The 25,607-nt window shown below is 45.6% G+C and overlaps 2 protein-coding genes across 2 annotated transcripts in view; both read left to right on the forward strand.

The window, feature by feature from the left end:
* The window catches only part of LOC126263276 (uncharacterized), a 37,815-nt gene extending 16,512 nt beyond the window's left edge, over nt 1-21,303 (forward strand). Inside the window, exons 3-4 of the mRNA XM_049960362.1 lie at nt 8,711-8,803; nt 20,971-21,303. Coding sequence (XP_049816319.1) covers nt 8,711-8,803; nt 20,971-21,302 — 425 coding nt within the window. The 3' untranslated portion in view covers nt 21,303. The remainder of the gene's footprint in view (nt 1-8,710; nt 8,804-20,970) is intronic.
* LOC126262743 (uncharacterized) lies at nt 21,303-22,831 on the forward strand. Its single transcript, XM_049959551.1, has 2 exons — nt 21,303-21,518; nt 21,609-22,831. Exons 1-2 carry the CDS (start codon nt 21,500-21,502, stop codon nt 22,706-22,708), a joined length of 1,119 nt encoding a protein of 372 aa, XP_049815508.1. The 5' UTR covers nt 21,303-21,499; the 3' UTR covers nt 22,709-22,831.
* The last annotated feature ends 2,776 nt before the right edge of the window (nt 22,832-25,607 follow it).

A 25,607-nucleotide genomic window follows, 5' to 3' on the forward strand; every position in this document is an offset into this window, starting at 1 on the left:
AATTGATGAAAGGAAAAAATATAAAAGTGCAGTAAATAAAACAGGCAAAAAGCAATACAAACGTCTCAAAAACGAGATCGACAGGAAGTGCAAAATGGCTAAGCAGGGATGGCTAGAGGACAAATGTAAGGATGTAGAGGCTTATCTCACTAGGGGTAAGATAGATACTGCCTACAGGAAATTAGAGACACCTTTGGCGGAAAGAGAGCCACTTGCATGAATATCAAGAGCTCAGTTGGAAACCCATTTCTAAGCAAAAAAGGGAAATCAGAAAGAAGGAAGGAGTATATATAAGGTCTATACAATTGTGATGTACTTGAGGACAATATTATGGAAATGGAAGAGGATGTAGATGAAGATGAAATGGGAGATACGATACTGTCTGAAGAGTTTGACAGAGCACTGAAAGATGTGAGTCGAAACAAGACCCCGGGAGTAGACAACATTCCATTAGAACTACTGACAGGCTTGGGAGAGAGAGCCCTGACAAAACTCTACCATCTGGTGAGCAAGACGTATGAAACAGGCGGAATACTCTCAAACTTCAAGAAGAATATAATAATTTCAATCCCAAACAAAGCAGGTATTGACAGATATGAAAATTACCGAACTATCAGTTTAATAAGTCACAGCTGCAAAATACTAACACGAATTCTCTACAGACGAATGGAAAAACTGGTAGAAGCCGGCATCGGGGAAGATCAGTTTGGATTCCGTAGGAATATTGGAACACGTGAGGCAATACTGACCCTAAGACTTATCTTAGAAGAAAGATTAAGGAAAGGCAAACCTACGTTTCTAGCATTTGTAGACTTAGAGAAAGCTTTTGGCAATGTTGAATGGAATACTCTCTTTCACATTCTAAAGGTGGCAGGGATAAAATACAGGGAGCGAAAGGCTATTTACAATTTGTACAGAAAGCAGATGGCAGTTATAAGAGTCGAGGGGCATCAAAGGGAAGCAGTGGTTGGGAAGGGAGTGAGACAGGGTTGTAGCCTATCCCAAATGTTATTCAATCTGTATATTGAGAAAGCAGTAAAGGAAACAAAAGAAATATTCCGAGTAGGCGTTAAAATCCATGGAGAAGAAATAAAAACTTTGAGGTTCGCCGATGATATTGTAATTCTGTCAAAGACAGCAAAGGACTTGGAAGAGTAGCTGAACGAAATGGACAGTGTCTTGAATGGAAGATATAAGATGAACATCAACAAAAGCGAAACGAGGATAATGGAATGTAGTCTATTTAAGTCGGGTGATGCTGAGGGAATTAGATTAGGAAATGCGACACTTAAAGTAGTAAAGGAGTTTTGTTATTTGGGGCCGGTCGCGGTGGTCTAGCGGTTCTAGGCGCTCAGTCCGGAACCGCGTGACTGCTACGGTCGCAGGTTCGAATCCTGCCTCGGGCATGGACGTTTGTGATGTCCTTAGGTTAGTTAGGTTCAAGTAGTTCTAAGTTATAGGGAACTGATGACCACAGATGTTAAGTCCCACAGTGCTCAGAATCATTTGAACCTTTTTTTTTTTTTTTTTTTGCTATTTGGGGAGCGAAATAACTGATGATGGTCGAAGTAGAGAAGATATAAAATGTAGACTGGCAATGGCAAGGAAAGCGTTTCTGAAGAAGAGAAATTTGTTAACTTCGAGTTTAGATTGAAGTGTCAGGAAGTCGTTTCTGAAAGTATTTGTATGGAGTGTAGCCATGTATGGAAGTGAATCGTGGACGATAAACAGTTTGGACAAGAAGAGAATAGAAGCTTTCGAAATGTGGTGCTACAGAAGAATGCTGAAGATTAGATGGGTAGATCACATAACTAATGAGGAGGTATTGAATAGGATTGGGGAGAAGTTTGTGGCACAACTTGACTAGAAGAAGGGATCGGTTGGTAGGACATGTTCTGAGGCATCAAGGGATCACCAAATTAGTATTAGAGGGCAGCGTGGAGGGTAAAAATCGTAGAGGGAGACCAAGAGATGAATACACTAAGCAGGTTCAAAAGGAGGTAGGTTGCAGTAGGTACTGGGAGATGATGAAGCTTGCTCAGGATAGAGTAGCATGGAGAGCTGCATCAAACCAGTCTCAGGACTGAAGACCACAACGACAACAAGTTATCAGAAGCTACATCGGGCCTGGTGGGCTAAGGCGGGGGCGGGGGGGGGGGGGGGGGGGAGGGGGAGGCACGGTAGCTCAGCGTGTTCAGTCAGTAGAATGGTTGTTGTTGTTGTGGTCTTCAGTCCTGAGACTGGTTTGATGCAGCTCTCCATGCTACTCTATCCTGTGCAAGCTTCTTCATCTCCCAGTACCTACTGCAACCTACATCCTTCTGAATCTGCTTAGTGTATGCATCTCTTGGTCTCCCCCTACGATTTTTACCCTCCACGCTGCCCTCCAATACTAAATTGGTGATCCCTTGATGCCTCAGAACATGTCCTACCAACCGATCCCTTCTTCTGGTCAAGTTGTGCCACAAACTCCTCTTCTCCCCAATCCTATTCAGTACCTCCTCATTAGTTATGTGATCTACCCATCTAATCTTCAGCATTCTTCTGTAGCACCACATTTCGAAAGCTTCTATTCTCTTCTTGTCCAAACTATTTATCGTCCATGTTTCACTTCCATACATGGCTACACTCCATACAAATACTTTCAGAAAAGACTTCCTGACACTCAAATCTATACTCGATGTTAACAAATTTCTCTTCTTCAGAAACGCTTTCCTTGCCATTGCCAGTCTACATTTTATATCCTCTCTACTTCGTCCATCATCAGTTATTTTGCTCCCCAAATAGCAAAACTCCTTTACTACTTTAAGTGTCTCATTTCCTAATCTAATACCTTCAACATCACCCGACTTAATTCGACTACATTCCATTATCCTCGTTTTGCTTTTGTTGATGTTCATCTTATACCCTCCTTTCAAGACACTGTCCATTCCGTTCAACTGCTCTTCCAAGTCCTTTGCTGTCTCTGACAGAATTACAATGTCATCGGCGAACCTCAAAGTTTTTATTTCTTCTCCATGGATTTTAATACCTACTCCGAATTTTTCTTTTGTTTCCTTTACTGCTTGCTCAATATACAGATTGAATAACATCGGGGAGAGGCTACAACCCTGTCTTACTCCCTTCCCAACCACTGCTTCCCTTTCATGCCCCTCGACTCTTATAACCGCCATCTGGTTTCTGTACAAATTGTAAATAGCCTTTCGCTCCCTGTATTTTACCCCTGCCACCTTTAGAATTTGAAAGAGAGTATTCCAGTCAACATTGTCAAAAGCTTTCTCTAAGTCTACAAATGCTAGAAACGTAGGTTTGCCTTTCCTTAATCTTTCTTCTAAGATAAGTCGTAAGGTCAGTATTGCCTCACGTGTTCCAGTATTTCTACGGAATCCAAACTGATCTTCCCCGAGGTCGGCTTCTACTAGTTTTTCCATTCGTCTGTAAAGAATTCGTGTTAGTATTTTGCAGCTGTGGCTTATTAAACTGATAGTCCGGTAATTCTCACATCTGTCAACACCTGCTTTCTTTGGAATTGGAATTATTATATTATTCTTGAAGTCTGAGGGTATTTCGCCTGTTTCATACATCTTGCTTACCAGATGGTAGAGTTTCGTCAGGGCTGGCTCTCCCAAAGCCGTCAGTAGTTCCAATGGAATGTTGTCTACTCCGGGGGCCTTGTTTCGACTCAGGTCTTTCAGTGCTCTGTCAAATTCTTCAAGCAGTATCGTATCTCCCATTTCATCTTCATCTACATCCTCTTCCATTTCCATAATATTGTCCTCAAGTACATCGCCCTTGTATAGACCCTCTATATACTCCTTCCACCTTTCTGCTTTCCCTTCTTTGCTTAGAACTGGGTTTCCATCTGAGCTCTTGATGTTCATACAAGTGGTTCTCTTATCTCCAAAGGTCTCTTTAATTTTCCTGTAGGCAGTATCTATCTTACCCCTAGTGAGATAAGCCTCTACATCCTTACATTTGTCCTCTAGCCATCCCTGCTTAGCCATTTTGCACTTTCTGTCGATATCATTTTTGAGACGTTTGTATTCCTTTTTGCCTGCTTCATTTACTGCATTTTTATATTTTCTCCTTTCATCAACTAAATTCAATATTTCTTCTGTTACCCAAGGATTTCTACTAGCCCTCGTCTTTTTACCTACTTGATCCTCTGCTGCCTTCACTACTTCATCCCTCAAAGCTACCCATTCTTCTTCTACTGTATTTCTTTCCCCCATTCCCGTCAATTGTTCCCTTATGCTCTCCCTGAAACTCTGTACAACCTCTGGTTCTTTCAGTTTATCCAGGTCCCATCTCCTTAAATTCCCACCTTTTTGCAGTTTCTTCAGTTTTAATCTACAGGTCATAACCAATAGATTGTGGTCAGAGTCCACATCTGCCCCTGGAAATGTCTTGCAATTTAAAACCTGGTTCCTAAATCTCTGTCTTACCATTATATAATCTATCTGATACCTTTTAGTATCTCCAGGGTTCTTCCATGTATACAACCTTCTATCATGATTCTTAAACCAAGTATTAGCTATGATTAAGTTGTGCTCTGTGCAAAATTCTACCAGGCGGCTTCCTCTTTCATTTCTTAGCCCCAATCCATATTCACCTACTACGTTTCCTTCTCTCCCTTTCCCTGCACTCGAATTCCAGTCACCCATGACTATTAAATTTTCGTCTCCCTTCACTATCTGAATAATTTCTTTTATTTCATCATACATTTCTAGTAGTATGGTACCCTCTGTAATAAAACAACTGAGTGAAGTTCTCATCAATGGAATCTGAAAGACGTCATATGACATTCGCACCGAGTCACTGAAGAAAAGCGATGACGAAACAGGTGTATGTCTTTCTTTTACTTTTAGTCTGCCGTTTAACCCAGCGTTCAAATCTCTGTGATGTGTAAATTCGCCAGAAAATAACACGTCGTTCGGCAGGCCGTTGAGCACATGTAATTATTATTACCAGAGTCTATACAGCTGTTTGTATTTTGTCCACAGTTCGCGGTGGTGCGGTAGCGTTCTCGCTTCCCACGCCCGGGTTCCCGGGTTCGATACCCGGCGGGGTCAGGGATTTTCTCAGCCTCGTGATGTCTGGGTGTTAGGTTTAAGTAGTTCTAAGTTCTATGGGACTGATGACCATAGATGTTATGTCCCATAGTGCTCATAGCCATTTGAACCATTTTTTGTTCGTATTTTCTTCTATACATATTATAAATTAAAGATCCTCTCTGCGTCTTTTCTGTCTGTAGGTGCATATTTGTGTCAGGCATTTTAAAATGGTTTCGATCAAAAGATACACTGATTCAAGAGAAACTTTTGTGTATACAGTCCATAATTTGTTAATATTTCGTGCATATTTGCTAAACTACGATGCATGTGGAAGATAATTTCAGCAACAGCTCTAGGGATTTTGATACAGTTTCGCTAATAAGTAGACTAATTCACGAGGGTGGTCTATGTATATAATTTACTCGTATTACCTCTACACCAGAAAAGTAGTCCGGCGTTGGATACATAGTTAGCCTAGGCAGTTCGCTAGGATTACATGTAACAAATTAATTTACTTTGGGCGTGATTGATTGACTTGTAAAGATGTTAATATGACTTGTAAAGGTAGTTTTACCTATCGTACAACATAAAGAGTTAAAAATATAATTCACGAAAATATTAATACATTGAAAAATGACTAGAATGCCATTAAAATCCTCTAGCAGATATTGCTGTTAACTCTGCCTCATTGTGACGGAACAAAACTTCTGAATTCAGTCATATTTCACTGCATGTAGTGGGCTGCCACAAACGTATCGTAAACAGTTCAAGATATCAAAACAAGAGTCGGGTATTTTGCAGTATGGTGACGAAGCGATTCCATTAAAGTTTCTAAAGAACTATGTAATTCTTTAACTGGATTCAAGGAACTAAAAGGAAATGTGCAACGATATAACGTTCATTAATGTTTACAGTAAATCTTTTGTCCAAAAGAGAAGTGTAAGGTACTAAATGTGAAGGTACAGGTTATTCTTTTTTTCCTTTATTGGATTTCGATTCCCCCCAAAGAGGGCGGGCTGGCAGCAGCTTAGTACGCTGCTCTTCAGCCAACACAATTTTTAAAACATAAGAAGATAAGAAACAATAAAATCAGGCGATAAATTGGTGACGTAAATTGTAAAACGGCGGAAAATTGTGGAAAGTTAAAACATAAAACAAATGCTGGGCGATGAGAATAAAATACGCAGGAAGCAGACACGGAAAGTAGTTGACAGACAATTAAAAAAACACGGTGACAGTCTGGTTTCTGTTCGCAAGAGATATAAAAATCACACCCTGCGGCAGTATGATGTCTGTGCGCAACACTTCAGAAAAGACGCACAACACTTAACAATCACTCGAAACACTGCACTTAAAAAGGCGGCACAAAGATGACACACCACAAGTAAGGGCAGATTTGGGGGGGGGGGGAGGCCTGGACAGATGGGGGGGGGGAAAAGGGGAGGAGGAGAGGACAAACGAAAGGAGGGGGCGAGCCGATGAAGGGAGAGGACTCAGAAGGGGGGAGCAGAGTAGATGCGAGAGGAAATGGGGAAAAGCAGAGGAAGGAAACGCAAAAGGACTAGGGGGAGAGAAGGGAGGCAGAGAGAGGGTAGGTGGGGAAAAACAGGTTGGATGGGGAGGAAGAGGGAACCCGAGGAAAGGAAAGAGGAAAGGAGGGGGAGGTGAGGATGAGAGTTGATAGGACTGATAAATGGAGGGAGAGGGGGAGTTGACGGAATCCACCTTGGAAAAAGAGATGGTGTAGAGATGGAGGGTAGGGGGGACACAACAGTGAAGGCACGACAGAGGGTGGGGATTGGAGAGGAGAGGAGCAACTGGGGGATGAGGGAATATGTTCGACGAATAGGAGCAGATGGAGGAAAGGAATCAGATCATAGAGGATCCGCGTGGGGGACGGGAGGTGGATACGGAAGGTGAGGCAGAGTGCATGGCGCTCAAGGATCTGGAGGGAATTTGGGCGGGGCGGGGCAGATAGCCAGGTGGGACTGGCATAACAGAGGATGGGGAGGATTAAGGATTTGTAGGTGTGGAGGATGGTAGAGGGTTTCAACCCCCATGTCCGGCCAGAGGGGAGTTTGAGGAGCCGGAGGCAGTTGTGGGCTTTGGATTGGAGAGAGCAGAGATGAGGGAGCCAGGTGAGGTGACGGTCAATGGTGAGGCCAAGGTAGGTGAGGATGGGGGAGAGGCAGAAAGGACGGGCGCAGATGGTACGGGAGAAATCAAGGAGCCGGAAGAAATGAGTGGTGCGGCCGAAGATGATTGCCTGGGTCTTGGAAGGATTGATTTTCAGGAGCCACTGGTTACACCATGCGGCAAAAACGTCAAGATGATTCTGGAGAAAGCATTGAGACCGCTGGAGGGTAGGAGCGAGGGCAAGGAATGCAGATTCATCGGTATACTTTTGGAGATATACTGGAGATGGGGGTTGGGGCATATCTGCCATTTACAGGAGGTAGAGGAGAGGGGAGAGGACAGAGCCCTGGGGCACACCTGCAGAGGGATAGAAGATGCGGAAATCGGCGTTATGGATGGTAACGTAGGAGGGGCGGCGGGGAGGAAGAAGGCAATCATACAGACGTAGTTGACAGGAAGGGCGTAGGTCTGGAGTTTAAACAGGAGACTGGGATGCCAGACCCGGTCGTAGGCTTTTTCGAGGTCAAGGGAGACAAAAATGGCGGACGACAGGAGTTAAGCTGGAGGTATAGGAGATGAGTGAGGCGGAGGAGTTGGTCATCGGCAGAGAAGGAAGGTCGAAAGCCACATTGGGTGTTGGGGAGGAGGTGGTTTCGGTGGAGGTGATGATGGATGCGCCGGGTAAGGATGGATTCCAAGACTTTGCTGAACACTGAGGTGAAACATAGAGTGCGACAGGAAGAGGCATCATAAGGAGGCTTGTTGGGTTTGGAGAACATCATGATACGGGAGGTTTTCCACAGGTCGGGGTAGAAGCCGGTGGCAAGGATGACGTTGTAGGGGGTGGCAAGGACTGCAAGGAAGGAGGGAGGGCAGTGTTTGAGGTGGCGGTAGGTAACGCGGTCGTGGCCGGGAGCAGTACAGGTTATTCAGTCAGTAATATTTCATCTCTGTCACAATATAAGCATAACAAAACGGAGAAGAAACTATACCGAGCCAGCACCCTGGAGGACCATAATTAGGTCATTACGAGCTTTTTTTACATAAGAGTTTCATTGAAAACATTTCCATGAGCTGCGCCTGCAATTTTTTCGTCATTTTATGTGCTATTATGTTCCGGAAACGTGGTTTCGATGTTTTGAAAGGTGTCCTTGTTACATGTCTGTCTGTCTGTGTGTGTGTGTGTGTGTGTGTGTGTGTGTGTGTGTGTCTATTTAGGTGAAATGATGTTTCTCTATTTTTCCTGTCTTCCTTACAGGCTCGCTAATTTTTTCTGTATTACCAAGTTTTCAGCACAGATGTCTATTTTGTGCTGAGTCATCTACTTCAGTACACACGTTTGTTGCTAGAGGACACGTCTTGATGCTAAAGAAGAACCAACACTGCCACCCTTTTGGCGACAGGTGCTTGAAATGCGATGCGCGGCGCTCCTTAATTACGGTCGCTGGCGCCCTGCACGGCACGGTAGGGCCGGCGACCGACTGATCCACAATCGCTAACGCGTCGCGCTTGTGTTGCAGCGTGCATGAACCTCACGTACGACCCATACGAGTTCGCGCTGGTGGCCGACGTGCTGATGGACGGCGACTCTCTCTACCAACAGACCATGTCAGGTGAGTGAACGCCCGACCCACAGCCCCATTCACTGACGAGTACAGTGAGAGAGCCAAGTACACCACTGTCGATTTCGTCTTTTGTCGTTTTCCTTTTCCTGCTGACTGCCTTCGGGCACTAGTGATTTGCGATTACGAAACTGAAGCTATTTGGGGGCTGATTCAAGAGATACACTGGCGGAAAGAAATGGCAACACCACGAAGGAGTTGTGCGACATAAACGAAAGTTGGTACACGTGTTTCTGCACCTCAAAGATGATGTCTATTCAAAAGTCGCTCCCGTCGCATAAGAGTGCCACTAATAGCAGCACTACGAGGCTGGATATCAGGTTTGCTACACTACTGCCCATTAAAATTGCTACACCAAGAAGAAATGCAGATGATAAACGGGTATTCATTGGACAAATATATTATACTAGAACTGACATGTGATTACATTTTCACGCAATTTGGGTCATTGATACTGAGAAATCAGTACCCAGAACAACCTCCTCTGGGCGTAATAACGGCCTTGATACGCCTGGGCATTGAGTCAAACAGAGCTTGGATGGCGTGTACAGGTACAGCTGCCCATGCAACTTCAACACGATACCACAGTTCATCAAGAGTAGTGACTGGCGTATTGTGACGAGACAGTTGCTCGGCCACCATTGACCAGACGTTTTCAGTTGGTGAGAGATCTGGAGAATGTGCTGGCCACGGCAGCAGTTGATCATTTTCTGTATCCAGAAAGGCCCGTAAAGGACCTGCAACATGCGGTCGTGCATTATCCTGCTGAAATGTAGGGTTTCACAGGGATCGAATGAAGGGCAGAGCCACGGGTCGTAACACATCTGAAATGTAAAGTCCACTGTTCAAAGTGCCGTCAGTGCGAACAATAGGTGACCGAGATTGTAACCAATGGCACCCCATACCATCACGCCGGGTGATACGCCAGTATGGCAATGACGAATATACGCTTCCAATGGGCGTTCTCCGCGATGTCGCCAAACACGGATGCGACCATCATGATGCTGTAAACAGAACCTGAATTCATCCGAAAAAATGACGTTTTGCCATTCGTGCACCCAGGTTCGTCGTTGAGTACACCATCGCAGGCGCTCCTGTCTGTGATACAGCGTCAAGGGTAACCGCAGCCATGGTCTCAGAGCTGATAGTCCATGTTGCTGCAAACGTCGTCGAAGTGTTCGTGCAGATGGTTGATGTCTTGCAAACGTCCCCATCTGTTGACTCACGGATCGAGACGTGGCTACACGATCCGTTACATCCATCCGGATGAGATGCCTGTCATCTCGACTGCTAGTTATACGAGGCCGCTGGGATCCAGCACGGCGTTCCGTATTACCCTCCTGAACCCACCGATTCCATATTCTACTAACAGACATTGGATCTCGACCAACGCGAGCAGCAATGTCGCGATACGATAAACCGCAATCGCGATATGCTACACTCCGACATTTATCAAAGTCGGAAACGTGTTGGTACGCATTTCTCCTCCTTACACGAGACATCACAACAACGTTTCACCAGGCAACGCCGGTCAACTGATGTTTGTGTATGAGAAATTGGTTAGGAACTTTCCTCATGTCAGCACGTTGTAGGTGTCACCACCGGCGCCAAACTTGTCTGAATGCTCTGAAAAGCTAATCATTTGCATATCATAGCATCTTCTTCCTGTTGGTTAAATTTCGCGTCTGTAGCACGTCATCTTCATGGTGTAGCAATATTAACGGCCAGTAGTGTATAAATACACGCTGTAACCATCGAGAGCGTTAGTTACCTTTGAGATTGGACTTGGTGAGTTGACGTTAGTCGAGAACGCCTCTAAGGCGAGGTCGTGTAATAGGGCTACGAGAAGCTGGATGTTCGTTTTGCGATATTGCACAAAGACTTGGCAGCAGTGTAGCCCCTGTACAAGATTGCTGGCAGCAGTGGTTACGGGGAGGTACGGTCGCAAGATGACCGGACTCAAGACGGCCACGTGGCCCTACCGAGAGGGTGACCGTCGTTTTCGGCATATGGCTGTGGTGCATCGTACTGCGTCTGCAGCAGCAATTTAAGCAGCAGTTGGCATCACAGTGACACAACGAACTGTTACAAATCGGTTACTTCGAAGACAGCTCTGATCCAGACACCCTGTAGCGTCAATTATACTGACCTCAAACCACCGCCACTTTAGTGGGGTCAAGCAAAACCTCATTGGAGGGGAGGGTGGAGGTCTGTTGTGTTTTCTGATTAAAGCTAGTTCTGCCTCGGTGCCAGTGATCGCCGTGCGTTGGTTAGGAGGAGCCCAGTTTAGGGCATGAAACCAACCTACCTTCGTGCTAGAAACACTGGACCAGTACCTGGAATTAAGATCTGTGGTGGAATATCGTTTGACAGCAGGAGCGCTCTCGTGGTTATCCCACGCACTCTGACTGCAAATTTGTACGTCAATCTGGTGATACGATATGCTGTGCTACCATCCATGAACACCATTCCGGGGGGTATTTTACAACAGGATAACGCTCGCCCACATACCCAACATGCTCTACTGAGTGTCGATATGCTGCCTTGGCCTGCTCGATCACCAGATCTGTCTCCAAACGATCACATATGAGACGTCATCGGACGCCAACTCCAGCATAATCCACAAACAGCATTAACCGTCCCTGTACTGACCGACCAAGCGCAATACTTACGGAACTCCATCCCACAAACTGACATTCGGCACCTGTACAACACAATGCATTCAAGTATGCATTCTTGCGTTCAACATTCTGCCGCTTACACCGGTTATTAATGTACAGGGCTATTACAATTGATTGAAGCGATTTCATAAATTCACTGTAGCTCCATTCATTGACATATGGTCACGACACACTACAGATACGTAGAAAAACTCATAAAGTTTTGTTCGGCTGAAGCCGCACTTCAGGTTTCTGCCGCCAGAGCACTCGAGAGCGCAGTGAGACAAAATGGCGACAGGAGCCGAGAAAGCGTATGTCGTGCTTGAAATGCACTCACATCAGTCAGTCGTAATAGTGCAACGACACTTCAGGACGAAGTTCAACAAAGATCCACCAACTGCTAACTCCATTCGGCGATGGCATGCGCAGTTTAAAGCTTCTGGATGCCTCTGTAAGGGGAAATCAACGGCTCGGCCTGCAGTGAGCGAAGAAACGGTTGAACGCGTGCGGGCAAGTTTCACGCGTAGCCCGCGGAAGTCGACGAATAAAGCAAGCAGGGAGCTAAACGTACCACAGCCGACGGTTTGGAAAATCATACGGAAAATGCTAAAGCAGAAGCCTTACCGTTTACAATTGCTACAAGCCCTAACACCCGATGACAAAGTCAAACGCTTTGAATTTTCGGCGCGGTTGCAACAGCCCATGGAAGAGGATGCGTTCAGTGCGAAACTTGTTTTCAGTGATAAGGAAACATTTTTTCTTAATGGTGAAGTGAACAGACACAATGTGCGAATCTGGGCGGTAGAGAATCCTCACGCATTCGTGCAGCAAATTCGCAATTCACCAAAAGTTAACGTGTTTTGTGCAATCTCACGGTTTAAAGTTTACGGCCCCTTTTTCTTCTGGGAAAAAAAACGTTACAGGACACGTGTATATGAACATGCTGGAAAATTGGCTCATGCCACAACTGGAGACCGACAGCGCCGACTTCATCTTTCAACAGGATGGTGCTCCACCGCACTTCCATCATGATGTTCGGCATTTCTTAAACAGGAGATTGGAAAACCGATGGATCGGTCGTGGTGGAGATCATGATCAGCAATTCATGTCATGGCCTCCATGCTCTCCCGACTTAACCCCATGCGATTTCTTTCTGTGGGGTTATGTGAAAGATTCAGTGTTTAAACCTCCTCTACCAAGAAACGTGCCATAACTGTGAGCTCGCATCAACGATGCTTTCGAACTCATTGATGGGGACATGCTGCGCCGAGTGTGGGAGGAACTTGATTATCGGCTTGATGTCTGCCAAATCACTAAAGGGGCACATATCGAACATTCGTGAATGCATAAAAAAACTTTTTTTGTATGTGTGTGCAAAGCATTGTGAAAATATCTCAAATAATAAAGTTATTGTAGAGCTGTGAAATCGCTTCAACCATTTGTAATAACCCTGTACTAGCTGTTCACATTTCCATTGGCTTACCTCGCGCCTACATTAACCTGTGATCTTATAATGTTAATCACTTAAACCTGTTGCCTAGACAGATGTATTCCTGAAATTTCATTACTTTACATTACTTATTTTTTGATGTTGCGATTTTCTTTCCGTCAGTGTATATCGTTAGAATGCAGTCGTATCTTCAGAGTGTCTCTAGCGTTTAGGGCTACAATTAAATACATAGTAGAGGAGCCTAAAATAAATGTCTCGAGATCTGTAATGATCGTTGTTGTTGTTGTTATTCTTGCCGTTTTCAGTCTGAAGAGTGGTCTGATGTAGCTCTGCAAGGTGGTCCATCCTGTGCAAGCCTCTTCATCTCTACACAATTACTGCAGCCTTCAGCCATTTGAGGTTCTCATTACACTCAAGCCTTGGCCTCCCTCTACAAATTAAACCCCTCACGCTTCCTTCCATTGCCAAATAGAGATACGGTTTCTGCGGATAAAAGTAATAGATTTGCGATTGTTATTACCGATGCACAACTACGTGGAAACTGTTTAACGCCTAACGTAGATACGAGTTGCTCAGGATGACAATCTCTTGACTTTCCATCGAAATTCCTAGCCACATACAGCTAGTGATTCTTGTTAATAATACAAAATGACGTGAAGATAGCGTTCTGTAACACTGCTTACAATTAAATGTTCTCAGTTCAGAAGAAAATCTCTCTGAGAAAATCAGACACGTGAATAAAGAACTAGGTGTACTACAAATCTATAGGTTATCACGTCTGTTATTTAGCTCTCACGATGAAGTAGAGCGAAGGAAACAGAGAAAATCTCGGACCAAGGATTAAAGTACTGGGGGGAACGTGCATCAATGATATGATACACAACGTAGCCTTTCTGGTCAAAGACAAATAATTATTATAGAATTTTTGAAAATGTAGTGTGGAAATGCCTCACTATTTTTGTTAGGTAGAACAAAAATATCTTTTATTTTATTTTAGGGCCTCCAGTACATAAAAATTGAAAGATTACATTTTATCTTGTACATTAGATTTGTTATAAATCATTATACGGGCTGAATCTTATTTCAATCATATGTACTTCGGTAATGTTTGTCATCTTATGTGACATACTTCCCGTGTGTGGTACAGTAATAACACATTTTCCTTACTTTATGTGTGTTTATTCTTGATTGTGTTTTTCTTCCTTTTTCTTTTTTTTTTTTTTTTTTTTTTTTTTTTTTTTTTTTTTTTTTTTTTGCAGTTATGTCATTCCATGAAACTTAGCTATTGTACTACCACTTAGTGTACTTATTTATGGTTAGCATGTCACCCTAATATTTAAAAAAAAACAATCAAAGAGATGTGAGTCTAACTACACCGATATTAAAGAATGCAGACCGAATTCAGTGTGAGATGAAAATCATTCTTTCAGTGGGGTAACCGTTGCGGTTTTAGTAGAATGACGATAGTATCTGTGGAAGTCTGCGTACAGAACGATTACAGATTATTGTACGACTTTGTAAGACAATATTTTCACAAAAATTGGACTTATAGTCACAAACGTTATAGGCTGAAGTGCTGATACCGGTTTTTAATGTGAGACTCATTCCTAATACGGTGAACGCTCAGGTGGTAGCACCGTCCGCAGAAAAACTTCCACACGAGACTGTTCTCGATGAATGTGCTATGTTACCTTAAGTCTAACAGTGCCGTTAGCAGGAAAGGGATATAAACTTTGATCTTGACGAAACCAGACGGAAGAAGATCACCTATAGTGTTATCTGGCGAGCAGGATGTTTAGAAGTTGATGTTAGCGCCAATGCGTGACAAGAGCATCTGCCCAGAAGGTGAGGAATCTCGGGCTCCTGGAAGTTTATATCACAAAGACACAGAAGTCAGTCTCAGGAGACGGTGGCTGCACTAGTACGGACCAAACCGTTTAGCTAGCGGATCAGCATACACTGCCCGAAAGAAAGTTAATACACCTGGAAAGACGACGTCGATTTTGATCTGGTGACGGCATATGTCAGCTGTGTGTAGTAGATGTACTGATAATGGTTTCACCGTCGTCCGTCAGCAAATATCTTATTGGCATAGCTACCAGGGCGGCATTTGCGTCTACCCTTCAATAGGGAGTGCTTGTAGCCAGAAAGCTCAGTGTGGTAAAGCAAACAAGCAACCATCCCACGGAGATGCAATCGTGCTTGCTACAGCCAATTGTGTGAGTTGGAAAGGGGTCCAATTATGGCCTTCCGAGTGGCGGGATGGTCTTTCCGGAGAACTGACACACAAGTTGGACGCGCTGCGTCAGTTGTGCAACAATGAAGGTATCACTGGTCACGTGAACATTCCACACCCGTAGACGAGGTTCTGGACGTCCACGCAGCACAGACACCCGCCAGGATCGTCGTATTGTAAGGACAAGAATGGCACACAATACAGCTATCATAAAACAAATAAGAGGGCTTGAGAGCCCAGACGTGTCAACACGAATTGTTGCGAACTGGGTGTTAGCTGTGGGTATACGGGCACACACACACATCTAACCCATCTTTCACTCACGCCAAAGCATCGACTGGTGCTGTCAGAGGATTACTTGGAAGATGGTATCGCGAGCCGTGGTTTTCAGCAATGAAAGCAGATTCTGCCCTCATGCAATTGCACGCCGAATGAGAAAAACTGACAGGCCAGAGCTTACCGCGGCTGGGCACGAGTGACAATGAGTCGGCACCTCAACGATCTGACTGAAAACTCCCTCTCAATACAAAAACATTGATTTTTAAAAAATCGTAGCGATGCACTGTTCCTCTCTAGCTAAGTACACTCCTGGAAATGGAAAAAAGAACACATTGACACCGGTGTGTCAGACCCACCATACTTGCTCCGGACACTGCGAGAGGGCTGTACAAGCAATGATCACACGCACGGCACAGCGGACACACCAGGAACCGCGGTGTTGGCCGTCGAATGGCGCTAGCTGCGCAGCATTTGTGCACCGCCGCCGTCAGTGTCAGCCAGTTTGCCGTGGCATACGGAGCTCCATCGCAGTCTTTAACACTGGTAGCATGCCGCGACAGCGTGGACGTGAACCGTATGTGCAGTTGACGGACTTTGAGCGAGGGCGTATAGTGGGCAGGCGGGAGGCCGGGTGGACGTACCGCCGAATTGCTCAACACGTGGGGCGTGAGCTCTCCACAGTACATCGATGTTGTCGCCAGTGGTCGGCGGAAGGTGCACGTGCCGGTCGACCTGGGACCGGACTGCAGCGACGCACGGATGCACGCGAAGACCGTAGGATCCTACGCAGTGCCGTAGGGGACCGCACCGCCACTTCCCAGCAAATTAGGGACACTGTTGCTCCTGGGGTATCGGCGAGGACCATTCGCAACCGTCTCCATGAAGCTGGGCTACGGTCCCGCACACCGTTAGGCCGTCTTCCGCTCACGCCCCAACATCGTGCAGCCCGCCTCCAGTGGTGTCGCGACAGGCGTGAATGGAGGGACGAATGGAGACGTGTCGTCTTCAGCGATGAGAGTCGCTTCTGCCTTGGTGCCAATGATGGTCGTATTCGTGTTTGGCGCCGTGCAGGTGAGCGCCACAATCAGGACTGCATACGACCGAGGCACACAGGGCCAACACCCGGCATCATGGTGTGGGGAGCGATCTCCTACACTGGCCGTACACCACTGGTGATCGTCGAGGGGACACTGAATAGTGCACGGTACGTCCAAACCGTCATCGAACCCATCGTTCTACCATTCCTAGGCCGGCAAGGGAACTTGCTGTTCCAACAGGACAATGCACGTCTGCATGTATCCCGTGCCACCCAACGTGCTCTAGAAGGTGTAAGTCAACTACCCTGGCCAGCAAGATCTCCGGATCTGTCCCCCATTGAGCATGTTTGGGACTGGATGAAGCGTCGTCTCACGCGGTCTGCACGTCCGGCACGAACGCTGGTCCAACTGAGGCGCCAGGTGGAAATGGCATGGCAAGCCGTTCCACAGGACTACATCCAGCATCTCTACGATCGTCTCCATGGGAGAATAGCAGCCTGCATTGCTGCGAAAGGTGGATATACACTGTACTAGTGCCGACATTGTGCATGCTCTGTTGCCTGTGTCTATGTGCCTGTGGTTCTGTCAGTGTGATCATGTGATGTATCTGACCCCAGGAATGTGTCAATAAAGTTTCCCCTTCCTGGGACAATGAATTCACGGTGTTCTTATTTCAATTTCCAGGAGTGTATTTATTTATTTATTTATTTATTGGTCCATTTGATTCATTACATACTTAAACAGTACATTGAATATAGGACAAGTCAAAATTGCGAAAGGAGCAGTAACACACACACACACACACACACACACACACACACACACACACACACACACACAGAAAGAGAGAGAGAGAGAGCATGACAAAATTAATTACAGATATCAATAATAAATTACAAGTGACAAATATAGCAATTTGAACTTGATCATTATTACATAACCATTGTTTATAAGGCTATTTTTTGTAATTTAAAAATTCTTTTACAGAGTAAAAACATTTTCGACTAGAAATGACTTAAGATTATGTTTTAAAAAAATTTTATGTTGCTGCGATTTTAAATCACTGGGTAGGCTGTTATATACCTGAACTGTTATCTGTGATACACTTTTTTGGTACAGTGCTGTTCTACACTGTGACATGTGGATATAATTTATGTTTCTTGTGTTGTGACTGTGTATATGCTTATTTTGTTGAAGATGTCCACCAATCCACCGGCACTTAACAAGCTTCGACAAACCACATTTAGATTCCTCCCCTTCTCCTTTTCTGTGGGTAGGGATGCTTCTGGACTTAACATTAGCAACCCGCAAGTTTGTTATCAACGTCGCAACCACTCCTATTATCAAGCAGCAACAACAGTGTTTTACGTCACTTGGCCACGTCCTCAGCCATTACGTGGATGAGGACTGCTGTAGTAGCACTCTAGCCTGTGTACATCCACTGACGTTGTAGTCCTCCGGGCAAGCTTGCTGCCTCTGCTAAGACGTACCCTTTAGTGGCAATGTTCTACTGCGACGCCTTACAACACCTTATAGGCCATGGATAGAGTGATCAGATAATTCTCTGATTTGAAATTTCTCCCATGGGCAGCTGCCCAGAGCGTCTGTAGTTTGCAGGGCTCTAGTGTTGCCATATGGCTCCGGTAACCTAAACACTACCAGTTTTGCCTGCTCACTGCATTGTGTCTTTGATTTCCTGTCTTGGAATACTCTTGATGGCTCCCGATAGCCTCAGGCGTAACAACTTACAAAACGTTAAGTCGTCAATGTACACTGAAGCACTATAGAAACTGGTATAGGCATGCGTGTTCAAATACAGAGATATGTAAACAGGCAGAATACGGCGCTGCGATCGGCAACGCCTATATAATAAAACAAGTGTCTGGCGCTGTTGTTAGACCGGTTGCTGCTGCTACAACGGCAGGTTATCAAGATTTAACTGAGTCTGAACATGCTGTTATAGTCGGCGCACGAGCTATGGGACACAGCGTCTCCGAGGAAGCGATGAAGTGGGGATCTTCCCCCGGCCGTTGTGGCCGAGCGGTTCTAGGCGCTTCAGTCTGTAAGTGCGCGAACGCTACGGTCGCAGGTTCGAATCCTGCCTCGGGCATGGATCCGTGTGATGTCGTTAGGTTAGTCAGGTTTAAGTAGTTCTAAAAAATGGTTCAAATGGCTCTGAGCACTATGGGACTCAACTGCTGAGGTCATTAGTCCCCTAGAACTTAGAACTAGTTAAACCTAACTAACCTAAGGACATCACAAACAGCCATGCCCGAGGCAGGATTCGAACCTGCGACCGTAGCGGTCTTGCGGTTCCAGACTGCAGCGCCTTTAACCGCACGGCCACTTCGGCCGGCTAAGTAGTTCTAACTTCTAGGGGATTGATGACCTCAGATGTTAAGTCCCATAGTGCTCAGAGCCATTGTTGGGGGGGGGGGGGGGATCTTCCCGTACGGCCATTTCACGAGTGTATCGTGAATATCAGTAATCCGGCAAAACATCAAATCTCCGACATCGCTGCGGCCGGAAAAAGATCCTGCAAGAATGGAAGCAACGACGACTGAAGAGAATCGTTCAACGTGAGAGAAGTGCAACCCTTCCGCAAATTCCTGCAGATTTCAATGCTGGGCCATCAACAAGTGCTAGCAATGTCCGAATCATTCAACTAAACATCATCGATATGGGCTTTCGGAGCCGAAGGCCCACTCGTCTACCCTCGATGACTGCACGACACAAAGCTTGACGCGTCCCCTGGTCCCGTCAACAGCGACATCGGATTTTTGAAGACTGGTAACATGTTGCATGGTCGGACGAGTCTCGTTTCAAACTGCTTCGAGCGGATGGACGTGTATGGGTATGGAGACAACCTCACCCGTGAATGTCAGCAGGGGACTGTTCAGGCAGGTGGAGGCTCTGTAATCTACATCTACATCTACATCTACATGGATATTCTGCAAATCACATTCAAGCGCCTGGCAGAGGGTTCATCGAACCATCTTCACAATTCTCTATTATTCAGATCTCGTATAGTGCACGGAAAGAATGAACACTTACATCTTTCCGTACGAGCTCTGATTTCCCTTATTTTATCGTGTTGATCGTTCTTCCCTATGTAGGTCAGTGTCAACAAAATATTTTCGCATTCGGAGGAGAAAGTTGGTGATTGGAATTTCGTGAGAAGGTTCTGTCGCAACGAAAAACGCCTTTCTTTTAATGATTTCCAGTCCAAATCCTGTATCATTTCTGTGACACTCTCTCCCATATTTCGCGATAATACAAAACGTGCAGCTTTTCTTTGAACTTTTTCAATGTACTCCGTCAGTTCTATCTGGTAAGGATCCCTCACCGCGCAGCAGTATTCTAAAAGAGGACGGACAAGCGTAGTGTAGGCAGTCTCCTTAGTAGGTCTGTTACATTTTCTAAGTGTCTTGCCAATAAAACGCAGTCTTTGGTTAGCCTTCCCCACAACATTTTCTGTGTGTTCCTTCCAATTTAAGTTGTTCGTAATTGTAATACCTAGGTATTTAGTTGCATTTACGGCTTTTAGGTTAGACTGATTTATCGTGTAACCGAAGTTAAACGAGTTCCTTTTAGCACTCGTGTCGATGACCTCACACTTTTAGTTATTTAGGGTCACCTGCCACTTTTCTCGCCATTCAGATATGTTTTCTAAATCGTTTTGCAGTTTATTTTGATCTTCTGAGGACTTTATTAGTCAATAAACGACAGCGTCATCTGAAAACAACCGAAGACGAGTGCTCAGGTTGTCTCCAAAATCGTTTATATAGATAAGAAATAGCAAAAGGCCTATAACATTACCTTGGGGAACGCCAGAAATCATTTCTGTTTTAGTCGATGACTTTCACACTACGAACTGTGACCTCTCTGACAGGAAATGGTGTGGGTCGTGTGCAGATGGAGTGATGTGGGGACCGTGATACGTCTAGATACGACTATGACAGGTGACACGTACGTAAGCACTCTGTCTGATCACCTGCATCCTTTCATGTCCATTGTGCACTCAGACGGACTTGAGCAATTCTAGCAGGACAATGCGACACCCCACACGTCGAGAATTACTACAGAGTGGCTTCAGGAACATTCTTCTCAGTTTAAACACTTCCGCTGCCCACCAAACCCCCAAGTCATGAACGTTACTGGGCATATCTGGGATGCCTTGCAACGTGCTGTTCAGAAGAAATCTCCACCTCTTCGTACTCTTACGGATTTATGGACAGCGCTGCAGGATTCATGGTATCAGTTCCCTCCAGCACTACTTCAGACATTAGTCGGGTCCATGCCACGTCGTCTTGCGGCAGTTCTGCATGCTCACGGGGACCGTATTAGACAGGTGTACCAGATTCTTTCCCTCTTAGGTGTATGACAAACTGCCATTCGTGCTCAAATAAACAGCGCAACCTGCAGGCTTGAATAGCATCTCTATTTCTCGTGGTGTTTTCGTGTATTTGTCCAACCAGTGTGTTTCCCTGTTGCAGCAAAGAACCCGCCGCCGTTGTGCATGCCGGTGCCGATCCCGTACGCGCCGTCTATGGACATGTGCATGCGTCTGTGGGACGTGTACACGCCGGGGCTGAACCTGCACGCGTGTCTGGACATGGAGGCACGCCTGCAGCGGGCGCCCGTGCTGGTGCTGCACTTCGACTGCATGGTGATGGGGCGCGACGGCGTCGCGCTCGTCAAGCCGGGCGAGGAGGGGCTGCCGCCCGTCGACGAGCCGACGGCGGGGGGCGGCGGCGACGACATCTACGACGAGGTGACCGAGGACCGCAAGCAGGCGTCACCGGGGACCGCCCGGCCGGGCCCGTAGTAGGCGCTGCCTTGGCGCAGGTCCGAGATCAGTACGACGAGGCAGCTCTACAGCCGCTGTCCCACACCAGAGCGACCGTGGAGAGTGCTGACGATGCTAAAAGATCGTCCAGTCCAGCCACGGAATCTGACCGGCAGTATGCACCTCTCAAAGCTTCTTCACAGTCTACAAAATTTATAACCGCCGAACAGCATCAAATGCCAGTTGTCAGAAAAGGTATTATTGGAGCTCTTCACGGTAGTCTCATTACAAACATTTATTCACGAGGTAAACCGATAAAATATATCTTCTCGCCGTCTGTTGCAGATAACGGAAATGCAACAGGCGGCATAACAATTGCAGTAAATGATCTAGTGAACAAAAGTGAGGGACTTATGGGGGCATTTCTCAGTTACCTCCGTGGAGCTCAAGTTCATTCCGGACCGCATGTGCCACCCAATGGCACAGCAACCAACGTCATAAAAAGGAATACGGTTACAAAGACTGTTTTTCAACATCTCGCGCATGAAGAACATAGCAATGAGACAGTGACTACGTCGTCGGAACATCCCACACTATCTAACGGCACGAAAGTGACTGCTAAATTCGAAGAGAAAACAACGACTGCTTCAAAAATTTACGCTCAGTTTGAAGCTCACAACTCAACTATACAAGAATATAATGAGACTGTTCATGGAATTAAGTTTCCACCCGTACGAAAGTTTGTGCTTTTGCCAAACAATACGTTAGACTACCAAAAGAACAGTGCGGCTTTTGCAATACATTCACCTAGTGGTAAACCAAATAATCCTTTCTCAATCATTTTTCCGCTGTTACATATAGGAGTAGCTCAGTCTTTAATGAATCCATTGACCCGAATTAATTCTCTAAAACATGATGGCTCTACTTTACCGTGCTTGCAGAGTTCTATTGAGACTGGGCATCGCGTCAAATGTTTAAATGAAAATCGAGGGTCACTTTCGGGGATATACAATAAGACTAACGAAATAGCACACGGCAACTTGGCGTTTCGCGCCCAGCATGTTAGAGTAAAGCGGTCTTCAGACTTTAGACCCGCCTATATTCTGGCAACAAGCGCAGGAGAATCCTCGCGAGACGTAGAGCTGCAAAGGCCGGATGGATCTGGAATGGATCAGCAGTCGCAAACATCCAAATTTCTTCCGCCTAACGTCAATAAGCCAGATTTTCCGGCTGACGGTACTAGATGGACATTCGACGACGGCGGAGCCAGCAGGCACCACCCAGGAACGGACCTGCTTCCCCGGGATTTTGGGCTTCAAGCGAGGCAGGCCTGGGGCAGCATGCTGGGCATCATGTGGTGCGCTGCCGGCGTCCTCTTCTCCGGACCCTCCTTCTGGAACGTCATGGCCTGTCTGCTCCAGGCGGGCCAGGCGTTCATCGGCTGACGAGGCTCCAGCTCACGGCACACCTACGGCTTTCGTGTCGTGCTCCTCTCTCTGGACTGAATGAGTGATGGAAACCGTCATTCATTCGAACCTTGACTACTTACTTCAAGCAGATATACTTCATCATCCTATCTGTGTATTTCAATATTTATTATTTATTTATTTGTATTTATTGCTTAATAAAATTTTTTTACTGTATTGCTGTGTCCTATATAGTCAAGCTAAAGCTTACACTTAGCAGCGTATAAAATGATGAATATTTTAGGAAGAGATTCATCCCTAATGTACATAATACACTACTAGCCATTAAAATTGCTACACCACGAAGATGACGTGCTACAGACGCGAAATTTAACCAACAGGAAGAAGATGCTATGATATGCAAATGATTAGCTGTTCAGAGCATTCACACAAGGTAGGCGCCGGTGGCTACACCTACAACGTGCTGACATGAGGAAAGTTTCCAACCGATTTCTCATACATAAACAGCAGTTGACCGGCGTTGTCTGGTGAAACGTTGTTGTGATGGCTCGCGTAAGGAGGAGAAATGCGTACCATCACGTATCCGACTTTGATAAAGGTCGGATTGTAGCCTATCGCGATTGCGGTTTATCGTATCTCGACATTGCTGCTCGCGTTGATCGAGATCCAATGACTGTTAGCAGAATATGGAATCAGTGGGTTCAGGAGGGTAATACGGAACGCCGTGCTGGATCCCAACGGCCTCGTATCACTAGCAGTCGAGATGACAGGCATCTCACCCGCATGGCTGTAACGGATCGTGCAGCCACGTCTCAATCCCTCAGTCAACAGATGGGGACGTTTACAGGAGAACAACCATCTGCACGAACAGTTCGACGACGTTTTGCAGCAGCATGGACTATCAGCTCAGAGACCATGGCTGCGGTTACCCTTGACGCTGCATCACAGACAAGAGCGCCTGCGACGGTGTACTCAACGACGAACCTGGGTGCACGAATGACAAAACGTCATTTTTTCGGATGAATCCGGGTTCTGTTTACAGCATCGTGATGGTCGCATCCGTGTTTGGCGGCATCGTGGTGAACGCACATTGGAAGCGTGTATTCGTCATCGCCATACTGGCGTTTCACTGGGCGTGATAGTATGGGGTGCCATTAGTTACACGTCTCGGTCACCTCTTGTTCGCATTGACGGCACTTTGAACAGTGGACGTTACATTTCAGATGTGTTATGACCCGCGGTTCTACCCTTCATTCGATCCCTGTGAAACCCTACACTTCAGCAGGATAATGCACGACCGCATGTTGCAGGTTCCGTACGGGCCTTTCTGGATACAGAAAATGTTCGACTGCTGCCCTGACCAGATCTCTCACCAATTGAAAAGGTCTGGTCAGTGGTGGCCGAGCAACTGTCTCGTCACTCTTGATGAACTGTGGTATCGTGTTGAAGTTGCATGGGCAGCTGTACCTGTACACGCCATCCAAGCTCTGTTTGACTCAATGCCCAGGCGTATCAAGGCCGTTATTATGACCAGAGGTGGTCGTTCTGGGTACTGATTTCTCAGGATCTATGCACCCAAATTGCGTGAAAATGTAATCACATGTCAGTTCTAGTATAATATATTTGTCCAATGAATACCCGTTTATCATCTGCATTTCTTCTTGGTGTAGCAATTTTAATGGCTATAATGAAATATGTGTCATGGTAATAGAGTTGTAATTGTCACCTCTGAAAAATCAAGATTCGGCCACAAAACATCGTATTTACCAAAGTAATGTCACAAAACAGCCGTAAATTTTCAGCAGTTGTTATTTTATTTACACAACCAGTTTCGCAATTTTACTTATACCACCAGTTTCGACAGCTCTTTAATGCCGTCTTCAGACCATTAACGTCTAGAGAGTCAGCTGCATCAATGCATGCATAACCAGAGCCATCGATACCTAGATTCGGTAAATTTTTTGTGGGGTGTGCATTTCGAAGACTTGACAACAAATTGTCAGACAAGAAGCTGTCAAGATTTAGAAGTGCACATTCCACAAAAAATTGACGGAATCCAAATGACCATTCACGTCGCAGATCAACAGTAAATACGGCTACATGCTGAACATATTTTTTGTATATTTGTGGATATACAAGTGTAAGTTAGCAATTCCTACCCACCACCTTTGACGCATCACAATAGTAGGCATTCTTCTACGTAATAGAAGGAGTTGTCAAGGAGAAACTGTTTCAGTTTGCTTTCAAATTTTACTTTGCTGTCTGTCAGACATGTTATATCACTGGGAAATGAAAGAAAAATTAAAGTTGCAGCATTGTGCACACTTTTTTGTGCTAGAGACAACATTAATGTGGAGTAATGAATGCCTCTCTTTCCCTGTGACATTGTAATTACGTGTATCATTGTTCCTTTCGGACTAAAGTGGATTATTTGCAACGAACTTCATGGGGAATAAATATATTGTGAGACAGCATTCAGAATTCCTAATGCCTTAAACAGATGTCTGAAAGATGATCATGGGTGAACAAGTTTCTTGAGCAATGAAGACTTTCTTTCATAAAAATCATTGTCTCAGAATATTATTCCGTATGACGTTATCCCTCCCCCCTAACCCCCCCCCCCCCCGATGAACCCCGATGAACCATGGATCTTGCCGATGGTGGGGAGGCTTGCGTGCCTCAGCGATACAGATAGCCGTACCGTAGGTGCAACCACAACGGAAGGGTGCAGATGACGAAGAGATTGAAGAAATGTGTGATGAGATAAAAGAAATTATTTAGATAGTGAAGGGAGACGAAAATTTAATAGTCATGGGCGACTGGAATTCGACAGTAGGAAAAGGAAAAGCAGTAGGTGAATATGGAATAGGGGTAAGTAATGAAAGAGGAAGCCGCCTGGTACAATTTTGCACAGAGC

Source organism: Schistocerca nitens, chromosome 6 (genome assembly GCF_023898315.1).
Source record: "Schistocerca nitens isolate TAMUIC-IGC-003100 chromosome 6, iqSchNite1.1, whole genome shotgun sequence".
Lineage (NCBI taxonomy): Eukaryota > Metazoa > Arthropoda > Insecta > Orthoptera > Acrididae > Schistocerca > Schistocerca nitens.